General features: G+C 45.5%; 1 protein-coding gene across 1 annotated transcript; it reads left to right on the top strand.

The window, feature by feature from the left end:
* The first annotated feature begins 1,381 nt into the window (after nt 1–1,381).
* On the top strand, nt 1,382–18,590 carry LOC118094552 (uncharacterized). Its single transcript, XM_088654985.1, has 5 exons — nt 1,382–2,209; nt 5,424–5,481; nt 6,554–6,647; nt 10,784–16,113; nt 18,452–18,590. Exons 1-5 carry the CDS (start codon nt 2,194–2,196, stop codon nt 18,543–18,545), a joined length of 5,592 nt encoding a protein of 1,863 aa, XP_088511111.1. The 5' UTR covers nt 1,382–2,193; the 3' UTR covers nt 18,546–18,590.
* The last annotated feature ends 8,128 nt before the right edge of the window (nt 18,591–26,718 follow it).

The raw sequence follows: 26,718 nt of genomic DNA, 5'->3' as shown, positions 1-26,718 counted from the left end.
CTCAAGGAAACATACATTTAAAAAAATGAGAACTGCCAAAAAACATGGCAAAAGACCCAATAATGAAAAAACAACAAAACATGGTCAGGAGTAAAACTGTATGTTACAATCAGCCCACAACTTAACTGCATTTAACTTGTATGGATTCATCTTTATGCATTAGATGAGTGGATGAATAAAAGAGGTGGGCACCCGGGGGGGGGCACTTTGATAATCCCACCTGCCATTGCACCCCCATGTGTTTGACTAGACACGGTTTGGGGTCTAAGCACGTTCCCAAGAACCTAACCCCTGCATAAATTCCTCAACTTGTATGGTTTTAATAGATTTTACATAAAATTTAAAAAATCCTTCAGTAGCACCTTAAAGACCAACTAAGTTTTCATTTAAAGTTGGTCTTTAAGGTGCTACTGAGGGAATTTTTAAAATTTTGTTTCGACTCAGACCAACACGGCTACCTACCTGCAACTAGATTTTATATAAAAGGTAAAGGGACCCCTGACCATTAGGTCCAGTCGTGACCGACTCTGGGGTTGCACGCTCATCTCGCATTATTGGCCGAGGGAGCCGGCGTATAGCTTCCAGGTCATGTGGCCAGCATGACAAAGCTGCTTCTGGAGAACCAGAGCAGCACATGGAAACGCCGTTTACCTTCCCGCTGTAGCGGTTCCTATTTATCTACTTGCACTTTGACATGCTTTCGAACTGCTAGGTTGGCAGGAGCTGGGACCAAGCAACGGGAGCTCACCCCGTCACAGGGATTCGAACCGCCGACCTTCTGATCAGCAAGCCCTAGGCTCAGTGGTTTAACCATAGCGCCACCTGGGTCCTTAGATTTTATATAGTAAACCCTAATTTACTGTAGAAAATCTATTAAGGCAAAGGGACCACTGACCATTAGGTCCAGTCGTGACCGACTTTGGGGTTGCGGCGCTCATCTCGCATTATTGGCCGAGGGAGCCGGCGTATAGCTTCCAGGTCATGTGGCCAGCATGACAAAGCCACTTCTGGCAAACCAGAGCAGCACATGGAAACACCGTTTACCTTCCCGCTATAGCGGTTCCTATTTATCTACTTGCATTTTGACGTGCTTTCGAACTGCTAGGTTGGCAGGAGCTGGGACCGAGCAACGGGAGCTGAACCCTTATGCTCACAACGACCCTGTGAGGTGGGTTAGGAGGAGAGGCAGCCACTGGCCCACAAGTGAGCTTCATGGCCAAGTGGGAATTTGAACCTTGGTTTCTCCCAGGTTCTAGCAGGCTGACGCTCTAACCATGGTGCCAAGCCCAAGAATATAAGAAAAGCTTTGCTGGATGAGGCCAATGGCCCCATCTAGCCCAGCATCCTGTTCTCACAGTGGCCAACAACCAGATGACCCAAGGGGAAAACCCACCAACAGCATCTGAGCGCAAGATTTCCACTCTCTCCACGCCATGAATTTTCCTAGTCCTCCCTGGTGTGTTTGTGTGTCCGTAAGGCTGCCTTGCCAAAGCAACCGAAAGCGCAACCGTAGGTTAAATCCCATTAAAGTGAAACCTCGCTGGAGGTTTTTAAGCAGAGGTTGGATGGTCACCTGTCAGGGACGCTTAAGTGCAGATTTATTCCAGCCTGACTCGCGGGTCCCTCCCAACTCTGCAAATCTAGGATTCTAAAATTCAGGGACAGGGAGGCATATTTATTTGTTTGTTTCAACTTTTATACAGTACTGCCTTTTATCCGAAGGTGCCAGGATCTAGCCCTTCCCAGGTAAGGGGGCGTGGGTGGGGGAGGACTGCGGCCAGACACACGAACTTGAATCCAAGCCTGGGCTTGGCAGTTGAAATCCTTGCCAAACCGAATTTTGAAACACCAAATTTTGAACCACAATTGCTGGACGCGAGCGCTACTAAAGCGCACTTTCTTCGACGGAGCTGGATCCGCCAAGGGAAGCAGCAGCAGCCCCTTTTGCGGCGCTTAGTTGCGAGGAGGAGGACGGGGCGCAACAGCGGCGGCAGGGACGGAATCCTGCCCGCGTGACGTCAAAAAGCCTCCCGGTGACGTCACGCTCGCCGTCGCTCAGAGCCCGTCTCCTAGCTGGACCGGCGGGATGCTGGGCGCGCTCAGTGTCGGGCCCAAGGGGGAGCCGGCAGCAAGCATCGCCCGGCTGCTGCCGCGTTAACAACTACAGGCGGGGCTACTCTGGGTGTGCAAAACATGGGGAAGAAAAGAGGTGAGAGTCTTTCAATAGGGGTGTGTGTGTGTGTGTGTGTTAGGGTTAAAGCTGTCGGGGGTTATTGCCCTGTGAAGGATACCCGTGTAGAGCCTCTATATTCAGAGGAAGTCTACCTTCGCAGAAACCGAGCGAAATCCTGAGTATCTCTTCAGCAGCCTTTCTGAACTTTGGGTGGCCCCAGGTGGCTGGACTACAACTCCCATCATCCCTAGCCGGCTGAAGTAGGTTTTAAGGCGGCCAAGTGCACCATCTGTCCAATTTTAATTTTAATTTATTTGAATTAATTTGGGAGTCCATTTGAATCGATTGATTGCTCGTTTTTATGCATACGGTATTATTTATATGATGTTAGCCGTGCTGAGCCTGGCTCCGGCCGGGGAGGGCGGGGTACAAATAAAAATTTATTATTATTATTAAATTTATTTATTATTAAAATATTATTATTAAAATGCCTTGAGTGCTCCTGCTGCTCTTCTGCTCTCTCTTGTTATCTCCCATTCTTTGGTTTTTTTCTCCCTTCCAACAGTCAAATCAGCATCTCATGATCCCCGAGCACACATACTTCTCTTTGGGGTTTGGGATGGATCCCCCAAAAGGGATTCTTCCCCCCCCCTACTTCTGCAAAACTTGGGCTTCAACCCAGCCTGTTGCTGCTTGATTGTGTATGGTTGATGCTGTTTTACCTTCTGCAGTGGTACCTCGGTTTAAGAACAGCCCTGTTTACGAACAATTCGGTTTACGAGCTCCGCAAAACCAGAAATAGTGTCCTGGTTTGAGAACTTTACCTTGGTCTAAGAACAGAAGCCAAACGGTCGAAGGGCACTGGCAGTGGGAGGCCTCATTAGGGAAAGCACCAGGGCCGGCCCTACGGCCAGGCTGGGTGGTGCAGGGCACCATGGCGCCGGCCCGCCAGGGGGGCGCATCGCAGCTGTGCCCGCCTGGCCGTCGGCCGTTCTTCCGTGTAGCAGCGCTCTCGGCAGTAGCGCTGCGCCCGCCCGCCCGTTGCACAGCAGCACCCTCGGCAGCTGTGCCTGCCCGCCCTCCCGTCACGCTGGGAAACGGGGCGGGGGGGCCGCCGGAGGGATCCGTCGCACCACAGCGCCAGGGCACCAGAGGTGCTTAAGAGGGCCCTGGAAAGCACGCCTCGGTTTAAGAACAGTTTTGGTTTAAGAACGGACTTCCGGAACGGATTAAGTTTGTAAACCGAGGTACCCCTGTATATAGATTGGCACTCGGAGACCTGATCACTATAAAGGGAGTTTAGTGTGGTCCTGGATATGAAGACTCTAATAGGCATGATTGAGTCTTGCTCAATCCAGACCCTTACTACAGGGAAATTCAGGTTGTGAAACAAACTTGTTTGCCCACCTCTTACCCGCTCCAAAAAAACCCAAACACCACCCAGACTTTCCACAACAAGGAAAGTAAAGAATGATGATTGCTTGACATTATATTCTTCAACTGAGAAAAAATCTGATTGAACGCTCAATAATAATGACTGTCACATAATCTCATTGGAAATGTCTATAAGAATGATTGAATGCTTAGTAAACACGTCATCTCGAAGTGACCTGGAAGAAGAATTTCCTGGAAAATAAATGCTGAGCTTACAGTATGTTGGTACCCTGAATTATTTCCCCTTGGGCTACAATTAAGTAAAATCTGTTGTATTCTAGTAGGTAAAAAATATTGATTATTAGATCTCTATAACATTTCCCAAGAAGATTTGTTCTATGTTACACTTGAGGATTGCTTATAGACCCACAAGGAAAGGTCTATTTGAGGTTGTTATTTCTTCCCAAACATAGGAAAGCATTCACACTAATTCACTTTAATGTTCTCTTTTTTTTGTTAAAACAGATTTGATGACATTCTCTATCATTATTGTCTATATCCACGTGTTAGCGAAGAGTTAGTTTTATGTTTCATTTAATGAAAGGAACAACCAAAGGACAAATAAATCTGTTTCTTTTGACTCTATAAAAATTGTATTATGGCCACAGATACATAATTTTCAGAATCAGCTGCGAAGCTTGTGTTCCAAACTTTAAAAGATTCATAAGCAACTCTAAAACCCGTCACAAAACTTTTTTAACAATGAAAAGAAGGTATATTTACAGGGCTGTCTTATATTCTTGAGTCTCTTTTGTTGCACAGAATCTAAACACTTGTTTTTGGAATTTGAAGGTCTCTGTGTGGATTTTTAATACACCTGAACCAAAAACCATTCTGATACCATTTTATCCCCCTGCCCCAACCACTATTAGCCATTGAAAACATTCTGTGTACATGGGATACTTCTCATGTGTGTGTGTGTGTGCTTGCTCCCTGTCCCCGCACAACCTCTTGTTCATTGGTATTCACCTACCCTGTGTTCCTGAGCTAGGGTTGGGTTACAATCGGACTGAAGCACAACCAGCATTGCCATATACCCTTCCTTTTAAAACCTCTCTCTGCCTTCTGGACATCTTTATGCAGCGCACAGTTAAACTATGGAACTCACTTCCACAGGAGACAGTAGTGGGCACCAACTTGGACGGCTTTAAACATTAGGATTAGACAAATACGTGGAGGATAAGGCTATCAGTAGCTGCTAAAACTGATGACGATGATTAATAATAATAATAATAATTTATTATTTATTCCCTGCCCCTCAGGCTGGGCTTCCCCAGCCACTCTGGGTGGCTTCCAACAGAAAAATGAAATAAAACAATCTATTAAACATTAAAAGCCTCCCTAAACAGGGTTGCCTTCAGATGTCTTCTAAAAATCTGGTAGCTGTTTTTCTCTTTGACATCTGATGGGAGGGCGTTCCACAGGGTGGGCGTCACCACCGATAAGGCCCTCTGCCTGGTTCCCTGCAACTTGGCTTCTCGCAATGAGGGAACCGCCAGAAGGCCCTCGGTACTGGACCTGTGTCTGGGCAGAACGATGGGGGTGGAGATGCTCCTTCAGGTATACTGGACCGAGGCCGATCTACCTTCACTTTCAGAGGCTGAATACCAGTTTGGGGGAATGGTAGGAGGGGAGGGGACTTGTGCTCAGGGTCATGCTTGCATGCTTCTCTTAGGCATCTGACAACAGGATACAGGAGTAGATAGGCCACTGGCCTGATCCAGTAGGTTCTTTGTATGTTCTTATCTGGTTTTGAGATGGATTCCTGTGAGAAACACAGGCTAAAGCTTATTTTTACTTCTGTCTCTTTTTATAGGAGGTTGGAGAAAATTTTTCTGTTGTACTGGCCCACCGGAAACACAATCTTCAACATGGTGAGCTACACCTCCCTTTTCTTAGTGAACGCAAGGGAACCATGTACGCCCTTTGGACGTTTGGCCCAGGCATAAGATGTCCCATTGATACAGAACAGGAATTAAGTGAATGTACCAACCCAGTGGTTAAACCACTGAGCCTAGGGCTTGCTGATCAGAAGGTCGGCGGTTCGAATCCCTGTGACGGGGTGAGCTCCCGTTGCTTGGTCCCAGCTCCTGCCAACCTAGCAGTTTGAAAGCACGTCAAAATGCAATTAGATAAATAGGAACCGCTACAGCGGGAAGGTAAACAGCGTTTCCATGTGCTGCTCTGGTTTGCCAGAAGCGGCCTTGTCATGCTGGCCACATGACCTGGAAGCTATACGCCGGCTCCCTCGGCCAATAATGCGAGATGAGCGCGCAACCCCAGAGTCGGTCATGACTGGACCTAATGGTCAGGGGTCCCTTTACCAACCCATTATATGGGTTTCATCAAACTGCTTGCGGGTTAAAACTCATACCCACTGTAGGGTATGGAGAGCTTGTTGAAGAGCAAGCCACCCAGTTGCATATATTTTGCATAAACTCTTCACCCAAGGTGAGAACAATGGAGCTGAGCGATGCCTGCTTGAAGGAGGTGACTTCGTTGAGGCAAGCAAGTGTTGCTCTGCATTGTGACATCTGCTTGTGCAACCTAAAATGCAAATACTGCCCGGCAAAACTGAGCCCCCCTCCCCCCGGTGTGGTGCGTTGTGTGTCTGCAATATCAGACAAGAACACTAGCAATCAGATTGGGTTCCCTAGCACAAGTTGAAGTTACATTTGTAAGAGAGGGACATAGTGGGCTGGGAGTTATCAGGGCCATAGGGCAAGTTGGAGGAATTCTGGGTGGCCTGAATTTATGGATGAAATTGTCCTGACTTGGACATCATATAAAATACATATATAGGTCTGGCTATGGCTACGGTCCCCTCTTACCCGCCCCCCCCTTTAAGAAAATATTTTCACATCCATCAATACATATTAAGGATTTGGTTACTATCGCTGTCTGTCCGACAAGCCCTGAAATCATTTGTTGCCTTATGTCTTTCAGCCTTAATATCGCTTCGTCTGAGCAATTTAAGCCTCCCTCAGAGCTAGACCCCTCGGAAGCAGACCCCTCAGAGGTAGAGCCAGACCAGGACCCGGTAATTCATTCTATGGCTATATCTTCATTATATTGCCATCCCTAATTTAGATGGACTGATTGAGAAGATAAGGGAGCATCCAATTACATTTCACATCCAATTACATTTTACATCCAATTACATTTTGTAATTGGATGTAAAATGGATAAATTGTTTGGTTTTGGTCTTTGTTTCTTTCAATAATTTTTTTTTAATAAAAAAGAGAGAAGATCAGGGAGCAGGCAGTTCCACTGCCCAGGGGGCAGAGCCGAGGGGGCACAAAACTGTGACATAGCACCCTTGAAAGCATGTGCAGAATGAAAGGTGATGGGTGGGTCGCCTAATTTTGTCTTCACTCAGGGTGCTGTACTACCAAAGGCCACCACTGGAGTGAACAATGTAAGGGCTCTGCAATGTTATGAATATGTAGGCTTTTTTTTGCCCTCAGCAAAAATTGTTCACTGCTTAGGGAACATTTGTTTCAGGTGGTATACAGATATAGTCTTTCATACCAACGCAATTGAGGGAGGTGTGTTGATTTGTGGTGGCCAAACAGCAAGGCATCTTCTTGCACCTTTGAGATTTAAAAGATTTGTTGCACCCCGGTCACAAACCTTTTGGGCCCATTTTGAGAAGTTACAAAATGGCCGCCATGGCAGGGTGGGGTGGGGTTGCAACGTGGCTGGGGGAGGCATGGCATAACACAGAAGTAGACACTGCAGTCCTTAATGTCCACACCCCCCCCAGGCCAAATCGCAGAATAACATCCTTCTTATTGTGGCAAGTCAGGTATGTGCTGATGGTCTCAGTTGTGAAGGTCACACAGTATTGATTCCCCACCTACCCACAATGACACTGTAATTGCCTAATAACAACAGGGAGCTTTCCCCAGTACCTAGGAAAATTTCCAAGGTGGTCCCTTCCAGTACTACAATTCTATGATCCTATGCAGTCTGTGATTCTCTCCCTCTCCCTCTCTCCCTCCCCCCCCCATACACACCACATACCTCTCTCCCTCTTTCACAGACCACACACAAATGAGTACAGTGGTACCTCTACTTACGAATTTAATGCGTTCCGAACGCACATTCGTAAGTCGAAAAAATTTGTAAGTTGAATCCCATAGGAATGCATTGGGAGAAAAAAATCGTAAGTCGAAGCAACCCTAGCTAAAAATTCGTAAGTAGAAAAATCATATCTAAATGGCATCCAAGATGGCGGACGGAGCTACATTCGTAAGTAGAGTTATTCATAAGTAGAGGTACCACTGTATATGCAAACCTCATCCCCTGCTCTCTCAAATGCCCACTCCATCTCGTCCCTTACAAAACCACACAGATCACACATTAATATGTAGAGCCCCACCTCTCTCCGAGCCACCTCCTGCTTCAGTAGTGCAGAGCCCATGTCTTGGATTCTAGACCACAAAGGTTTATGCTGCAATAAATCCAGTAGGTTGACATTCAGTGCTAGTCCTACTCAGAGTAGACCCACTGAAGTTAATGAACATGTCTATCACAGGTTCATTACTTGTAATAGGTCTATCAGCCACTTTTTAAGATGCCCCAAGACTCTGTGTTGCAACTCACTGTCTATCTCTAATGCAGACTGAGGGCAGGTCTAGAATCACCAATGCATCAGTTTTATTTATTATTTTATTTATGATTTTCAGTTTTAGACATTTCAATAATTTTACAATCATTTTAACATTTCAAAACTTGACTTCCTTCCCCATCTTTCTGCGGTTCCTTAAAATCTTCTACATATCCAAATTAACTTAATCTGCTCATTTATTCATCTACTTTAAATATATACTGTATTATAAAATTGCAGGTTATTACAATAATCCTGCCAATGTTCTTATCTGTTTACAGTTTATTTGTAAATATCCAATAAATAATTTCCATTCTTTTATAAAAAGTTTGTTATCTTGATTTCTTATTTTTCCACTAAGTTTTGCCATTTCTGCATATCCCATAAGTTTTTGTATCCATTCTTCTTTCGTTGGGACTTTGTCTTCTTTCCATTTTGGGGCAAGGAACATTCTTGTAGTGGCATACATGAATAAATTTCTATATGGCTTGGATAGTTCTGTCCCTATAATTCCCAAAAGGAAGGCTTCTGGGTGGTGTTTTTTTTACAAACATTATTTTAAACATCTTTTTCAATTCATTGTATATCATTTACCAGTAAGCTTTAAACCTTACTACAAGACTACCACATATGATAAAAAGAACCTTCTTTCTCTTTACAATTCCAACACTTATTTGATTTAGATTTATACATTTTTGCCACTTTACTCTGTGTTAGGTACCATTGATATATCATATTCATAAAATTTTCTACCACTGCATCAGTTTTAGGCCAGGTTAATTGCCATGGCTTTCCGCAAGGCATACAGTGGGTTGTAGAGGATGAAGGCTGAAGCTAGAGAGGATCTCTCAGGGAGAGGGAATATCTCTAGTGTGTAAATGTTCAGAACTGACACGACTGCTTAGCTCTTTTTGGTTGCTAAATCACCAGTTCAGTTCAGTGTAAAAAGAATAGTAGCATTTATGTGTGGTATGGACAGGAGTGTTAGGATTCTTGCTCCGTGCTTGCTGTCATGGGATTGTTGTCTATCACATGACGGTGTATGTTTTCATTCCACAGTGTGGGAAGTGACGGAGACAGGATGTTTGGTATTACTGTGTTCCGTGATGTAGAACTATTGTCCCTTTTTTCTTTCTCTTTGCTGTCTGATGAGAAAGAGGAAGGAGCTAAGTCAGAATGCTCTGGGTGTATTATATGTAAATAAAAGTAGATTAGCCAAAATGCTGAGCTATGGAGTCTGGTACGCGAACTGCAAATACTCTGCAGGATCCCTAAGCGTGCTAATGCCTCTTGGCATCAGTCGCTGTGATGTTTGGGCTGGAGAATGCTTTTGAAGCTCCCGAATGATTGACCAGGAGGGAGAGAACATGCCTGTCTCTGCCAGGGTCCTACACATGAGTAGGACAATCCTAACAAGGAGAGGATATATTAATTGCAATTTATCCCTCCAGGCTCCCACATGTGTGGGTTCAACAGAGTTTCCAAGTCCTATCCTTGGCAGTAAACCTAAAAGCATAGGAATTAGGCTGTAAACCTTGTTCTGAGCAAGTCCAGCTATGAAATAAGCTGGCTTCCCTCCTCTTACTCTGCTTAATAAAGAATCAGGCAACAACTTTCCAGAGATGGGAAGAAGATAAAGTTCCTACCAGAGAAGAATGGCAGATGAAGTTGATGGACTATACTGAAATGGCTAAAATGACTGGAAGAATCAGAAATCAGGAAGACCAAAATTTTAATATGGAATGGGGAAAATTTATATTTTATCTTAAAGACCACTGTAAACAGTTAAAATTGTTAGTAGGATTGGAATATCACTTGTAGTTTAAGGGTGAATTCTGGACACAGTGGAGATGTAAAAGATTTGGATCTTCACAAAAGATGGAGGAGGAAATGATTAATAATAGGACCTACAAAGGGGAGGATGGAAGTCCAGGAGATTCCTTGGAATCTTGTTTTTATGATTCATGTTTGATATATCTGTAAAATTTTAACTTGGAAAACCAAATAAATTATTTTTTAAAAAAAATCAGGCAACAACTTGTAAAATAAGTGTGGAAGTAAGATTTACTTTATAAACATAGCAATGGCATCAGTAAAAACTATGCAGGCAAAATATTGCGGTATAACCAGCTTCAGGCATGTGCCTAAAACTGGAGCAAGCAAGCATCCAACACTGGTCAAAGGAAGAGTGAGAGGAACAGGAAGTACTATATGCTCCTTCCTCTCCAGGAGAGGAAGGGGAAATGGCATCACACAGAGCCCTCTCTACCAATTGTATTTCTATGGTCAATCTACCTATCAGCAATACAGCTCTGTGGACTTAGCCCCTTCTGACGCTAACTAGCAAGAATATGCATCTGTCAGGCTTGTCTGCCAATTTCTCAAATTATGTTCTCCCCCTCTCTCACCCATCCTAAGGGCTTTCAAGTAATGCATCTGGTTAAGAACCCAGACCTCTGCCTGCCTATCAGCAAAAAGGGTGTCTCTAACTTCATAAGTCAACTCTTATTTTGAATGTAAGGTGTCGGTGGTCATACACGCATGCTATTTCTTTCCCCAAACAGGAAGATGGCTTGTATGTTGAGAATGAGATACAAACTTCTAAATCGGATGTCCCAGAAGGAAACAGGTGGAGGTGGTCTCGATTACACAAAGAAGTAGAACAGCAAACCTCAATGACGGCTGTACTCATTCCAGAGATAGAGACGTCATCCGAGGCAGATGTTCAGGTCCAAACCTCATTTTCGAGCTTACCAAGAGGAAGGGAGGTCCAGGCGCAAACTTCGTTTCTCTCCCTGCGGTCTCCAACCCCAGTAGAAAATGATGCTCAAGTACAAACTTCATTTATGGAATTGCCAAGAGAGGCAGAAGCGCAGGTGCAAACATCATTGCTTTCGTTACCTGGAGAAAAGGAGATGCATGCCCAAACTTCATTTACCTCTTTGCCAGAAAGGAGATCTGTGGCATCTTTTGCAGGTTCTGTTATGTCCTCTTCCTCCTATCTAGAGTTATTAGAGAAGTTTCCCTCTCTGCCCATGTTATCTGAGGCTCAGGTGCAGACCTCGCATCTTGACATAAGAGTTCCTTCGGAGATAGACATCCAGCTGCAGACTTCGTTTTCGGACTACATGTCAGAGAGAGATTATGGCTCCTCCTCCGAGGCCCAGAGTAAGCTATCGCCCCAGTCGTCAGTGATAGACCAAAGCACGATGTATCCCATATATATTGATTCTGGGGTACAAACTTTACCTGTGGAAATACCGCCTGGCAACGACTGGCGTTCTGCACGATTAAAGGCTGCGGCCCAGGTGCAAACGTCATTTGCTTCGATGACCAAAAAACCACCAATGCTCGAGTTCGAAAAAGAAGAGGTGGAATCCCTTTTTTCCATAGAAGAGGCACCTCTGCCTTCTAGACTGACTGAAAGATCTATGCAAACATCTGACACATTGCTTCAGCAGTGGAAGAGATTGCATTCAGCACGGTCACAAACTGATGCACAGGTGCAAACACCCAGCATTGAACTGCTAAAGAAGCTTTCTTTGCTATCCCGGATTCAGAGCATGGAAGCAGCTTCCCGTGCCGAGTTAGTAAAGAAAGCTTCCTCCCTGTCGGTGGGTGATGCAAACCTAATGCAAACCTCAAGTCCTGAATTACTGAGGAAGGCTTCTTCTTGGTCAAACTCTGGGGTCCAAGATGAGCTGCTGAAGAAGCGTCCGGCTTCGGCACAAGTGCTTAGAACCTCAGATTATGAACTGGCAAGGTTGCTTTCTCCCAAGTCAACCAAGGAGGCCCAGATACAAACATCTGAGCTAGAACTCATTAATAAACTTTTGTCAGAATCCCATGAGAGGTCAACAGACACTCTCTTCCGGAAGTCCTCTTCTGCATCAGATATCAAACCCCAGGAGAGGACCTCAGACGCTGATTTTCCAAAGGCCCTTTCTGCATCATTTGCAAAAACCCCAGAGAAGATAGTGGACAGTGATTTCCAAAGCTACACTTCCATGTCACATGCTGAACCCCAGAAGAAGATATCAGACACTGACATTCAAAAGTACTCTTCTTTGTCATTGATTGAGGGTGGGCATGATAATCAGGAAGCTTTAACAGAAGGGAAGGAGTACCTTATTACCCCACAGGTGATGGAAGCTCAGATCCGCAAATGGTATCATGAACTCCCAGAAGTCCAGACATCAGCCTCTCAAAAGGAGCCTATTTGGATGCCAACAGTTGAGAGTGAGGTACAAACATCGCATGTTGAAATACCATACGGAAACAAGTGGCGCGAATCACGCTTGCAAACCGAAGCTCAGGTGCAGACTTCAGGGCTTAAAGTGCCCGTGCAAAAAGCAGAATCTTGTCCCCAACTGCAGAAGGCCGACCAGACACAAACATCCTTGCTTGAAATATGGCGAGCAAGAGAGTTAGCTGAAGCCCAGAACCAGACTTGCAGCTTCGATGAAGCCGAAACAGAGGAGTTCCCTCCTGGATTACTAGTTGATAGCCAAGCACAAACGTCAGATTTTGACTTTTGGAAAGCAAAGGAACGAATGGAAATGCAAACGCAGACCTCAGTAGACAAATTTCAACAGCAAGGAGTCAAGTCTTCTCCCAATGAGCAGGTTGACAGGTTGGTGCAGACATCTTTTATTGATCTGGGGAAGGCAAAAGACTACATGCAGCAGAAGGCAACTGAGACGGACTTCACAGAGCCTGAAGGAACGTATTTTTCCCCATTACAAAGTGTCTTTGAAGTGGAGACTGATACTCGGGCAAAACGCTCCTTCTCTGATTTCCTAGAGGCACAAAAAGAGCCTCCTCTGGCGCAACAATCCAATGCTGAGGCGCAAACCTCAAATGTTGAAATACCTGCGGGGAGCTCATGGAGCTCATCACACTTGCATTCCGATGTTCAACAGCAAACTTCACTGGAATTTGATGAGGAAGAATTAGACACTCTTCCCCAATCACAAAAGGACATCCAGTCACAAACCTCCCTTCTTGACATATGGAAGGCAAAACAGCTCCATGATGCCCAGATCCAAACTTCTTGGATGGATTACCCAACAGATGTGGAAGATCCTTTTCTCTCACCTGAGTCTGAAAGCCCATCTGAGTTCTTCATGCCTGAGGAAGAACAGTCTCCTCCACCAGCCCTAATGGAGGCTCAGATGCAAACCTCCCTACTTGACATATGGAAGGCAAAAGAACTCCATAATGCCCAGAAGCAAACTTCTTGGATAGATGTGACAGAACCCATGGAAGAACCTTTTCTCCCACCACAGTCTGAAAGCCCAGTTGAGCCACCTATGCTTGAGATGAAAGAGGCTTCTCCACCAGACAGAATGGACACCCAACTGCAAACCTCCTTCTCTGACATATGGCGGAAAACAGAAAGAGCTGATGCTGAGATGCAAAGTTCCCTGCCAGATTTGTCACAAGTCACAAAAGTGGTGCCCCTCCTACCACAGTCTGAAAGCTCAATTGATCCACCTGGGGTTGAGATAAAAGAGGCTTCTCCTCTAGGCAGAATGGACAACCAGGTGCAAACCTCCTTCTCTGACATATGGCGGAAAAAAGAACGAGCGGATGCTAAGATGCAAAGTTCCCTGCCAGATTTGTCACAAGACACCAAGGTGGTGCCCCTCCTACCAGAGTTTGAAAGCCCAATTGATCCACCTGGGGTTGAGATAATAGAAGCTCCTCCTCCAGGCAGAAGTGATAACCAGGTGCAAACTTCCTTCTCTGACATATGGCGGAAAAAAGAACGAGCGGATGCTAAGATGCAAAGTTCCCTGCCAGATTTGTCACAAGTCACCAAGGTGGTGCCCCTCCTTCCACAGCCTGAAAGCCCTATTGAGCCACCTGGGGTTGAGATAATAGAAGCTCCTCCTCCAGGCAGAATGGACAACCAGGTGCAAACCTCCTTCTCTGACATATGGCGGAAAAAAGAACGAGCGGATGTTAAGATGCAAAGTTCCCTGCCAGATTTGTCACAAGTCACCAAGGTGGTGCCCCTCCTACCACAGCCTGAAAGCCCAATTGAGCCATCTGGGGTTGAGATAATAGAAGCTCCTCCTCCAGGCAGAATGGACAACCAGGTGCAAACCTCCTTCTCTGACATATGGCGGAAAAAAGAACGAGCGGATGTTAAGATGCAAAGTTCCCTGCCAGATTTGTCACAAGTCACCAAGGTGGTGCCCCTCCTACCACAGCCTGAAAGCCCAGTTGAGCCATCTGGGGTTGAGATAAAAGAGGCTTCACCAGGCAGAATTGACAACCAGGTGCAAACCTCCTTCTCTGACATATGGCAGAAAAAAGAACGAGCGGATGCTAAGATGCAAAGTTCCCTGCCAGATTTGCCAGAAATCACCAAGGTGGTGCCCCTCCTACCACAGCCTGAAAGCCCAATTGAGCCACTTGTGGATGAGATAAAAGAGGCTTCGCCAGGCAGAATTGATAACCAGGTGCAAACCTCCTTCTCTGACATATGGCAGAGAAAAGAACGAGCGGATGCTGAGATGCAAAGTTCCTTGGGAGATTTGCCACAGGTCACCAAGGTAGTGCCTCTGCTACCACAGTCTGAAAGCCCAATTGAGCCACCTGGTGTTGAGATAAAAGAGGCTCCTTTGGCAGCCAGAATGGACAACCAGGTGCAAACCTCCTTCTCCGACATATGGCGGAAAAAAGAGCGCGCTGACGCTGAGATGCAAAGTTCCCTGGCAGATTTGCCACAAGCTGAAAGCCCAAGACAATCACCCATGCCTGACTCAGTAGATGCAGCTCCTGAATTTCCTCCCCCAATTGAACCTAAGGAGGCAACTTACTTACCTGAAATTCCAGAGACAATGAAGCCAGTGGATGTTCCAAAGTCACTTCCCCCATCACCAAGTGACAGCAAGGACCAGATCTCCCAGCGTGATATGCAGACGCCAGAAGAATTACCCGTAGCACAGGAGCAGTCTTCCAGGACCAGTTTGGCAAGTGCCAAAGTTGTAACTCCTGTCTCATCGCACACGTCTTTGGGCCCTGATCAATCACTCACTGCTGTCTCTCCCGCCCTCTCTCGCACTGCTGTGTCTCCCACCATCTCTCGCACTGCTGTCTCTCCCGCCCTCTCTCGCACTGCTGTCTCTCCCGCCCTCTCTCGCACTGCTGTCTCTCCCTCCCTCTCTCGCACTGCTGTCTCTCCCTCCCTCTCTCGCACTGCTGTCTCTCCTGCCCTCTCTCGCACTGCTGTCTCTCCTGCCCTCTCTCGCACTGCTGTCTCTCCTGCCCTCTCTCGCCCTGTCTCTCCCGCCCTCTCTCACACTGTCTCTCCTGCCCTCTCCCGCACTGGTGTCTCTCCTGCCCCCTCTCGCACTGCTGCCTCTGCAGCTTCCTCCCACCCTGTTGTTTCTCCTATCCTGCCATACTCTCCTGCCTCTTCTGCTGCATCAGAAATTACCAGCCCAGTCCGACCACCCTCACCTGTATCGCTGTATGCAGAGGAGCACGCTGACCTCGCAGAGCAGAAAAGAGCTTCGATGGAAAAAACATTGCTGGAATTATGGACCACACGAGAGGAAGCAGAGGTTCAAAAGCAAACTGACCAACTTCAGCTTCACCTCGAGGATTTGCCTTTATTCCCAAAGCTGGAAGACAGCCAGGTGGAGATTGCAGGTGCGATGAAACCTGAAGGGAAAAAACAAAAAGTTTCTAAGGCGCCCAAAAAGTCGAAAGCTCCTGCATTTGCTGAAGCCCAGGTCCAGACCTCGTTTGTCGAAATACCCCAGGGGAAGAAATGGCGTGCATCTCGCATATTTGCGGAGGCCCAAGTTCAGACTTCTTTTCAAGACCTCCATGTGAAAGAAAAGGCCCCGATTTTGCGTGAACATGTGGCAGCCAAAAGGTAGGAAACGAATACTGCTCTGCTGTAGCTTTACTGTGCTGTGATGGTTTTCATTCCCGTTCTGCGTTCTACCTCTGCTTCGGAGGTTGACAGCTAAAGCACATGAGTAGAAACCCTAGCAGAAGCACCTGCTCCTGGGCTGCACGATTCGAAGCAGAAGGTGGGCGTGTTAATTGCTCCCTGTACATACAAAGCCTGGAGCATTGGGGAGAGGTTTTAAAGCAAGCCTCAGTGGCGTAGCCAGAGGGGCCGTGGCCCCGGGCACAAAATTATGAGGGGGTGAGGGGGTGCAACCAGGCGTCCCCCCGTAGGCTCCAGCTTCCGTGGGGATCCCTGTCCCAGCAAAAGTGGCATAGCAACCTAGCTCCACAGTGGGCAAGTACAGAGAGAGGGGGGTGGACAAGGCATAGCTCCTCTCCGTGGGCATTGGAGGGATTTGCCCGCCAGCGCATGGTTGCCTTCTTGCCTTATTAATTGCTGAGTGGGACTTGTGCACACAGGCAGGTCTGTCCCATATCACCGCCTAACGCAAAACAGGAACCTGCTGTAATGTGCACATGCTGTGTGCCACTGCCCCCTCCTCCTCCCCCCCTTTCCACTTTTTGGGGTCTCACACCAGCGGCTTCCAGGATCCGGCGAGATCTTGCAAGATACCTGCAAGATTGTGCAAGGCCTCTGTGTAATTTTTTCACGGCTCTCGGGATCCCGCTGGAAGCATCGCCTTGCTCCTCTGGCCGTGGGGGCAATAGAGCACACCGCCAAGAAATGTCACGTAACAAGTCAAAGCTGTCTTCAAAAACTTAAGAGTTCTGCTTTGAAATAGCAAAGTTTTTGCATCTCTGCTGGCCCTAGCAGGTCTGACCTGAATTTTTTTTTAATAATATAAAAAATGAATTAATGGTGGATGAAAACTGGGAGTTGTATAAGTCAAGCAGAAAGTTGTACAGATGCCCCACCAAAAATATGTGCCTAGGATACTGCAAATATGCTTATAGCTGGTGTGGAAGTGCCCCCCTAGATAGGTTGTCCTGTGAATAAACAGAAAGCAATGAAATCTAAACAGGAAATTTAAAGGCAAGGAGACATGGGAAAGCCCAGGAGGACTTAGTAGGAATACAGTGAGTTGACAATGACACTGTCTGGATTCCCCATAAAAACTGAGTGTTTTATTATGTTCATTCCAGACTAAACTGCTAGTGTGGAAGCTTCCCTTGTAAGGCAATTGGATGGATCCAGATTAAGTGAGTTGCATTTAGTTCCCACTGAAATCAACAGGTTCTTCACTTCAGTTGGTGCAAAATTCAGCAGCTAGGTTGCTCACCAGGACAAGATGGTTTGATCATATTACACAGAGCCTGGTCTGACCGCTCTGGCTGCCAATTAGTTTCCAGGCCCAATTCAAAGTGCTGGTTCTGACCTATAAACCCTTAAATGGTTTGGGACCGCAGTATCTCAAGGACCGCCTTTCCCTGTAGGAACCAACCTGAACCCTGCAATAATAATCCAAGGCCTTTCTTTGTGAGCCTCCTACATGAGAGGTCCGGAGAGTGGCAACATGAGAACGGGCCTTTTCTGCAGTGGCTCCCCATTTGTGGAATGCTTTCCCCAGGGAAGCTTGCCTGTTGCCTTCATTACATATCTTTAGGTCCCAAGCAAAAGCCATCCCCCTTCTCCCAGGCCCTTTGGCTTATTAAACAATCTTACAGCCTTTTAAACTGTGTGCAGGTGGAGTAGGGGGTTGTTACTGTTTTGTTTGTTAGTATGTAATGCAGTTTTGTGTCTTTATATTGTAAACTGCCCTGTGGTCCTCGGATGACGGTATAGAAATGTAATAAATAAATAAATAAAATTATTTCATTGGGACCAAAGTGTAGCTTCATGTGGATCCATCCCATTAGGTCCCCGCCCCCACAGCCACCAGAGAATTGAAGGTGAGAATTGAAAGAGAGATCACCCTTTATGCTGTGCTCATGTATTCCATTCTTGTCTCTGAGAAATGAGCCTGGATCGCTCAGTTGGTTAGAACATGGTGCTGATAATGCCAAGGTTGCAGGTTCAGTCCCCGTATGGGACAGCTGCATCTTCCAGATGAGTCTCTTTCAACTCTACAGTTCTATTATTCTTCCCCTGACTATTTTAATACTCCATCATGACATGCTAGTGCTAAACAGGTTTGGAGGGTCTTCATATTATTCCAAAAACAAGCAAAACCTGTTTTGACCAGAAAGCAACAGTGGGCTGAACGAATCGTGACTGTTCCCCATGCAAAGGGGTGGTCCTCAAAATGGTTACCTGCATCTGAAAACCCTTCCTAATGTTCCCTTTCCTTGTGTTTCAGGGTACCAAAGGGGCCGAAGCGGGCAGCGCCAGTGTCCGTGCACTTACACGTAAAGATGTCTCCAAAGCGTCAAACTAGCAATGAAAAGAAATAGTGAATTCTTGAATTTAAAGAAATAAAAGATTGCAAAATACCAGAAACATAACCATCGACTATTTCTGTAGGTGGGTGAGCAAATGCAGAAGCAGGCAAAGGGGCTGGAGGGGAATGAACAAGGACCGGTGTAGCGAAGCCGTCATTAGGGGAAAATGCAGGAACAACTGGTGCACATTTTGGTTGCAGACAGGCTGTGGGGTGACACACAATCCGTGTGTGTGTGTGTGTGTGTGTGTGTGTGTGTGTGTGTGTGTTTGTTTTGGCTGTAATACAACTGCACACAGTCAACACCACTGTAATCCCACTTCAAATATTTTAGTCATGGATTCAACGGCATGGGGACGGCCCAGTTAGTGACAGCAGATGTGGACTCTCAGATGTGGTTTGGACCAGTGTTTCCCAACCTTGGGTCTCCAGCTGTTTTCAGACTACAATTCCCATCATCTCTGACCACTAGCCTTGCTAGCTAGGGATGATGGGAGTTGTAGTCCAAAAACAGCTCGAGGCCCAAGGTTGGGAAACACTGGTTTAGACCACAACACCACCCATGTCCCTACACATAGTAAGGGACTATAGTAAGGTGGGACCTATCCAGAATTTGTAAATAAATGTTGTTGTTGTTGTTTAGTCGTTTAGTCGTGTCCGACTCTTCGTGACCCCATGGACCATAGCACACCAGGCACTCCTGTCTTGCACTGCCTCCCGCAGTTTGGTCAAACTCATATTCGTAGCTTCGAGAACACTGTCCAACCATCTCGTCCTTCTCCTAGTGCCCTCAATCTTTCCCAACACCAGGGTCTTTTCCACTACTGGGAAAACCATAGCTTTAACTATACGGACCTTTGTAGGCAAGGTGATGTCTCTGCTTTTTAAGATGTTGTCTAGGTTTGTCATTGCTTTTCTCCCAAGAAGCAGGCGTCTTTTAATTTCGTGACTGCTGTCACCATCTGCAGTGATCAAGGAGCCCAAGAAAGTAAAATCTCTCACTGCCTCCATTTCTTCCCCTTCTATTTGCCAGGAGGTGATGGGACCAGTGGCCATGATTTTGGTAAATAAATAGTACTGAGCCAATGCATACAGACAATGCCTGTTTGAGAAAATATGTGCAGGAAAGTGAGGATTTGTTTGACCGAAGGAGGCGATGTTGGGCCTCTCTGAACAGCATATAATGCCACAATGGGAAACACATTTTACAATCCCACAACAGGAAAGACCACATAGGGAACACAGGGTAAAAGGTAAAGGTAAAGGACCCCTGGATGGTTAAGTGCAGTCAAAGAAGACTATGGGGTTGTGGCGCTCATCTCGCTTTCAGGCTGAGGGAGCCGGCGTTTGTCCGCAGACAGCTTTCCAGGTCATGTGGCCAGCAGGACTAAACCGCTTCCGGCACAACGGGACACTGTGACAGAAGCACGGAAACTGCCATCCCACCATAGTGGTACTTATTTATCTACTTGCCCTGGTGTGCTTTCAAACTGCTAGGTTGGCAGAAGCTGGGGCAGAGCAACGGGAGCTCACCCTGTCACGGGGATTCAAACCGCCGACCTTTCAATTGGCAAGCCCAAGAGGCTCAGTGTTTTAGACCACAATGCCAGCCGCTGTATGACCTACTAACTCTAGTGTATTATTTGGCATGAGATGTACTGGGGTGAATTGGGTCATGGTATCTCTCACAGTATGTCATAATTGTACGGTAAGCACTTGGGTCAAAATCATATCTGAACATCCAACATACCTGATAGATCCCCTGGGAGAACTGGACTATGAAATAAGACGATCTAAAGCTGCAATCCTAAGCCCACTCGCCTGGGAGTAAGACCCATTGAATTCTGAGTAGGCATGGTTTGGATTACAGAAAAAGTATCACAGTGGAGAGATGCATGGATGGCTACATGAATGCTCTGAACATAGTAGGGCAAGACATCTAGAGTGGAAAGCAGTAAAGAAGGCTCTGCGAGAATAGCTGTCCAAAATCTACAACTACTGGTATCAGAGAGCTGGTCAAAATGGTTGCTAATGACAGCCAGAGGGATGCTATTGGTAATAATAGAAGGGACCAGGCAGATGTTGCCGTCTAAATCAGCCATTAAATTGATGAACAAGAACAAAACTAGGAAGTCTGTCAACTGCAGAGCGCTAGGGGTACTGCTCTGATCTTTTCCTTTTGAAATTTGTTATTTTCAGAAAGAATTAACTCAGTATAATAAAACAACGGAGGAAAACAATGAAGAGGTAAAAGCTGATTGTGGAGAATTCTTTGATGGTGCTAATGGATTTTATGCGGTGGCTCCCCGCTTGTGGAAGACTCACTTAGCACCTTTGTTACATTATCTTCAGGTGCCAGGAGAAAATATTCCTCTTCTCCCAAGCCTTTGGCTGATTAAACAATATATGGGCTTTTAAACTGTGTGGGTGGGCGGCTGTGACGAAAGTCCTATACTTTCCGTCTTTATATTGTACAACCTACTTCTCAGATTGTGCAAGGCTTTAATGGGGATGTCCTGAGGTAAAGTTCACCTCCCACTATCCTAGTTATTCTCCTTATAAACCCCCTCACAACGCCTGGAGTTTAAAGGTAAAATGAAAGTGCTTTTCCAGCCCAAAACGTGGCACGGTTTCTTTTAAGCTCTGAGGGGAAATATGAGACTATTCTTAATGTACACAACAGTAAGGGGTTCTCCTCAGTCGAGCTTTCCCCCCACTCGAAGCTTTCCTCCCACCTGAGGAAACTTTGTGTCACCCTCGAACCAGTCTCCCTCTTCCTCCTCAACTCGGTGCACTCAAGGGACAACAACCTATCCTTTCTGCCTTAGATAAGGGGTTTTGTCCTTTTAATGAGTATCCCCACCAGATGAGCAATAGATACCTCTGCTGGAAAGATCACACAGACGATGGTACGGATGGAACTTTAATTTAACATTTAATGTCTTATGAACTTAACGGTTGCATTCAAGGTTCATTTGTACAAGCATGTGGTTTCAATGGAACTGTTCTTGTTAAACATATAACTTCAAACCTCACCAGGTGTCTAAAATCTTGGCCTAATCTGGCAGCTGCCTATCCAATATTATCTATGAATCTTATAGATGGGCCTTTTCCAGAGCCCGATTTGATGCGATGCCTTCAGCTGTCTTACACGGCAAATTCTTGCGTATACCGATCAAAGAGCGCCTCTGTCCATGCATGTCCAACAAGGTGGAATCTATTATTCACATTCTTCTATTCTGTGAATTCTATAATGAAGGACGATCACGACTCATTTTACCCCTATTATCAAAATTCACACCCTTGCAATATTATCTGGAAATTTTCCCCCGAAACGTTACGCAAATTCCTTCTGGAAGACTCTTTGAGCTCAGTATCCTACGCTGTGGCCAAATTCTGCACCTTAGCTATTAAAAAACGTGAATCTCTTTTATTGAATAACATATTATAACAATTTGTCCTGCCCTCCGATGATGATATTGCGGCTACAGTTCTTAGTTAAATTTCTTATTCTTTTATGGTGTTTTATTCCGCTGGACCTGTATTTTAAGTATTGTATATTGACTGTTAAAACCCCATATCAGTTGCTTTTATTGTTCATGTAGAGAATTATGCAGAATTTCTGGTTTAATATACTGGCTGTTTGCCGTAATAAACATTGACTTGACTTGACTTGACTTGAAACCTCACCAATTCCTCACCTAACCCTACTCTATAAACCTATTCTACCATCACCCAAGCTCACACTCTCCTGCTTCATCTCCCTCTCTCTCCCAACTGTCAACTGTCACTAACTGCCGTTTTCTCCTCATAGAATGTTCGTAACCCCGCCCCCACAAGCATATGATGTAACTCAGGGTAGGAGATGCATTAACCCTTATACATCCAGGCTGTGACCAAATATATCATCCGGGGGTTATTTCGTTACAGCGGCCTTTTGTTTTTGTTTGTTATTATTGTTTGTATTATTGTGTTTTTATATTGTAAACCACCCTGTGATCTTCAGATGAAGGGTAGTATAGAAATTTATTATTAGTAGTAGTAATAGTAATAGTAATAATAATCATGTACCTAGGAAAAGCTTTGAAAGGTGCAAATAAATCCACAGAGAAGCTAAAAGGTAGTTCTGCTTCCTAATTTGTAGTGGAAAATAAAATAAAAATATAGCTACCTGTCCAGTAACAAAAATATTTTTACAATATTCTTTGAAAGAATATTGTAAAAATATTAAAACACCAGTAGAGTAAACTTAAAAAATACAACATGGGAAATATATAGCCGTGGTCAATTGTGTATTTTATGATTAGGATTATGAGTATGACAGGCAAGAAACGGTAAAACGAAAGAAGAAAAAATGATGGAAAATAATAAAACCAAGTGAGAAGAAAGTGGAAGTCAAGTTCGGAAGAACAGGAGCAGATGTTAAGTTATATAAGTAGACAAGAAAAGTAACTAAGAGAAACACACATTGTATAATTTGTTAAATAATTTTTATTTTGGAAGTAATTTTATTCATGATACACATTGAATAATTTGTAAAACGTCATATTTGTAGATACAATTTTGTTTAGGATTTATTCTTTGTATATATTACATTCTATATGTATGATATTGGAAAATAAATAAAAATGATTTTTTTAAAAAAGCACCATTCCCAAAACAGAAATCTATCAGAGATCACTTCCAGATGACTTATTTTGCAAGAGCTCCAGATCAGCTTGAATTGTGCAACTTGAATTTGCTGGGATGTGAATGAATTCCACCCAAAAACAGTGACCGTTTGGAAGTGCCCAGTTTCAGAGATTAGTACATCTCGCTTGTTTGCAGTATCCACACAAATACATTGGCATCAAAATGCCAACCCCCTCCCCACCTTATTTAACCCAAATTTACTCTTTCTGGGGGAAATGTAAGTCCACTCACCTTCCACGGTGGGCGGTGTTGCGGCCAGGCCTTGGACCATGTCAAGTGATCCGGCAAATGGAAGGCTGGATTGCATGGCTGCCAGCGAATTGGCCAATGCCAGCAAAGTTTGGGTGGGAGTTCCCCTGGCGGCAGGCCCAACCGAGAAAACACCTCTTGCCAATGTCCAATTAAGCCCCCGTCTGGAAGTGTCCTCAATCACGGTATAAAAAGACACAGCCAGCATACAGCTGATTCCGCAGGGGCAAAGTTGTTCATTAAGCAGAAACCTGCCAATCTTATCAGGTCTTCAATTTAACAGAGCAAAGGTCCAAACATTAACAAGTATAGCTGCTTTCCTGTAAAAGGTAAAGGTACCCTTGACCATTAGGTCCAGTCACGGACGACTCTGGGGTTGCGCACTCATCTCGCTCTATAGGCCGAGGGAGCCGGCGTTTGTCCACAGACAGCTTCCGGGTCATGTGGCCAGCATGACTAAGCCGCTTCTGGCAAACCAGAGCAGCGCACGGAAACACCATTTACCCTCCCGCCAGAGCAGTACCTATTTATCTACTTGCACTTTGACGTGCTTTCGAACTGCAAGGTGGGCAGGAACTGGGACCGAACAACGGGGGCTCACCCCGTCACGGGGATTCGAAGCGCCGACCTTCTGATCGGCAAGCCCTAGGCTCTGTGGCTTACACCACAGCGCCACCTGCGTCCCTTTCCTGCATTTGCCCATAAAAAAATTTCTCCAAGTATGATTTGCTTTTTATTTATTGTTTAGAGATAGTGGGCACTAATGCAGGGCTGGAGGTGAACAGGAAAAGGTGTGTGCCCCTCCCCCAATCTGGTTAAATATTTGTTTCATCAACAGGCAGTCATCACATAGTGGGGAAAAGTTTAAGCAGTCATTGTACGAGCTGCTGTTTCAAAGACAAGCATAGGTTTCTTCCTTCGTTTCTCAGCAGACATTTTATTTAAACAAGCTGGCCCTGACCAGTGCATTTCCATTGGCCGGGGGGGGGACCCATCCCATTTTGCCACCTGAGGCAAAAAAGGAATTGCTTCCTCCTGCCCCTGCTTCTGCACTCCTTCAAGTGCTGCTGCACAGCTGCTCTCTCAGAGGGGGTCAAGCTGATTGGCAATGTGGCTCTCACCAAACTCAGTTGGAGCTGAGGGCTTCTGCCCTGAGGGTTGGGTAAGCGGCAATGCCATGTGCTGGAACACGTCCCTCTCACTGGTGGCGGAAGTGGTGGGGGAGTCGAGTGATGCCTGACACAATTTAATCCTTCTCTTCTTTTTGTTTGCCTGTGATGCTTCCGTAGTGTGAATAGAGGAGCCTATTCCTAAAGGATGCAGGTGAGAATGGCCAATTGCTTCCATGTCTCTTCAAGGCAAAACCAGCATATGCAGGGATAGAAAAGGAGGCGTTAGCTTTGATAGGTGACAAACATTCTTGTGTTTATCAGTAAAGATTGACATGTCTGCTTTCAAGTAGAGTTCACACATTTGCAGAGACAGCAACCTTTTTCAATTGCTGAACCACAGCACAAAACAAAACAGGTGATATACTGGCAATGTATTTCGGTAGACAGCTACATGCACTATTTTCTGTTCTAGCATGGTAAGGTCTATCAGAAGGCAGAAGGACTTGGTGGGGACTAGGGCTCCCTTTGTTTAGGTGAATGGATTCCATCCAAAGTACTCCAGAAATTAGGGTCAGTTTCATATTTTGTGGAAGGCAAGAATGGATTGGGTTCTACCCTTAAGGCACTCAGAGATTACTCTGAACTATATTGCCAGCACAGCCACCTCATGGCAAAGTTGGAATTCGCTTTGAGTGAAGTGGACCAGAATCTGAAATTGCACGAACATTGGTCTATCACAGGGGTGTCCAAACTTTTTCCAAAGAGGGCCAGATTTGATGAAGTGAACATGCATGAGGGCTGACCGAGGGGCCGACCAAAGTTGTTGACCCTTTTTTAGGATTGAAGTTGTTGAACTTTTTTTTACGATTTTATCCCAGAGTTGTTGAGCTTATTTTAGGATTAAACTTGTTGGCCTTGTTTTTTAGGATTGAAGTTGTTCAGCTTTTTTTGGGGGGGGGGATTTTACCCCAGGAAATAAACTGCCACAGGGGCTGGATTAAACCGACCAGCAGGCCGGATTAGACCCCCGAAACGGACTTTGGACATGCCTGGTTTATTAGAAGCAGAGAGGGGCCTCTGGACTTGAATTGTTCGTGATGAGTTAATAAATTGTTGGGAAGGAATGTGGTAGAGTGTATGTAATAGTAGCGAGAGAATGAAAAGTTATTAATTGTAGGAGGGACCTTGTAGATGCAGCATGGTGATAAGAACCCCTGGTTCTTTCTTGCGTTATTGGTAGGCTGGCTGGATATAGTTAAAGGCTCTGGGCCTCACTTGTACTGTACCTTGGTCAAAATTAAACAGCCGAGTTCCCTTAGTGAGTAGCAGTGTTTGTTCTCAGTAATAACCAAGGACACGGCTGTTTCTCTACTACCAGTGACAGGAAGTGGAGGTCTCCGCGAATCCAGGTAAGTCAGGAGACTATGAATATATTTTGTCTGGGAAAACAACGTGAATTTTTGTCCAGGATGACAGTGAAGAGAACAATATGGCCCAAGGCTTGGTCAGAAGGTACGTGATGTCACAGCCTTCTGGTTGCTAAGGAGGTCTTGATCTGGTCAGTTCCGGGATGGAATTTGGCTGTGAACTCTGTGTACCCTGTCCTGAGTTCCATGAAAAAAAGAAAGTTGAGATATAAATGAAATGAATACCAAATTTAGCAAAAGAGGAACCACAAATATACCCCCAAATACAGACAACACACCTCCCCTTATGACTCCATATTGAAGAAGAACAAACACTGTGTGCAAATGTCAGATATATTTTCCCATTTCTGATTTTCTCATTGAGGAACTGCTGATAAGCTTCCATAAAAATTGGGTTTCCCACTTGGAAGCCCAGCTGCGTATGTGAACCATTTCATCCAGTATTTTGATATTGCATAAATGAAAATAGCCCCCCCCCCTCAAACTTTGGTGCTTAATCATTTAGACCAAGGGTACCTCTTCTTAAGTAGCCAACACTTGCCCTCTCAGTGCCACTGAATTACAGTTTCCATCATTCTTGATCACTGCCCCTGCTGGCTGGAGTGGACGGGAGTTTGAGTGCAGCAACATCCCAAGGGCTACTTCTGATTTAGAGGACAGGGGGAATATCCTGCAGCCCAAGGCACCATGTTACGAAACATTACCA

This window comes from Zootoca vivipara, chromosome 12 (assembly GCF_965207765.1).
Source record: "Zootoca vivipara chromosome 12, rZooViv2.hap1.1, whole genome shotgun sequence".
Classification (NCBI taxonomy): Eukaryota; Metazoa; Chordata; class Lepidosauria; order Squamata; family Lacertidae; genus Zootoca; species Zootoca vivipara.
The sequence above is the reverse complement of the archived record's forward strand: the minus strand, read 5'-3'. Positions and strand labels throughout refer to the sequence as shown.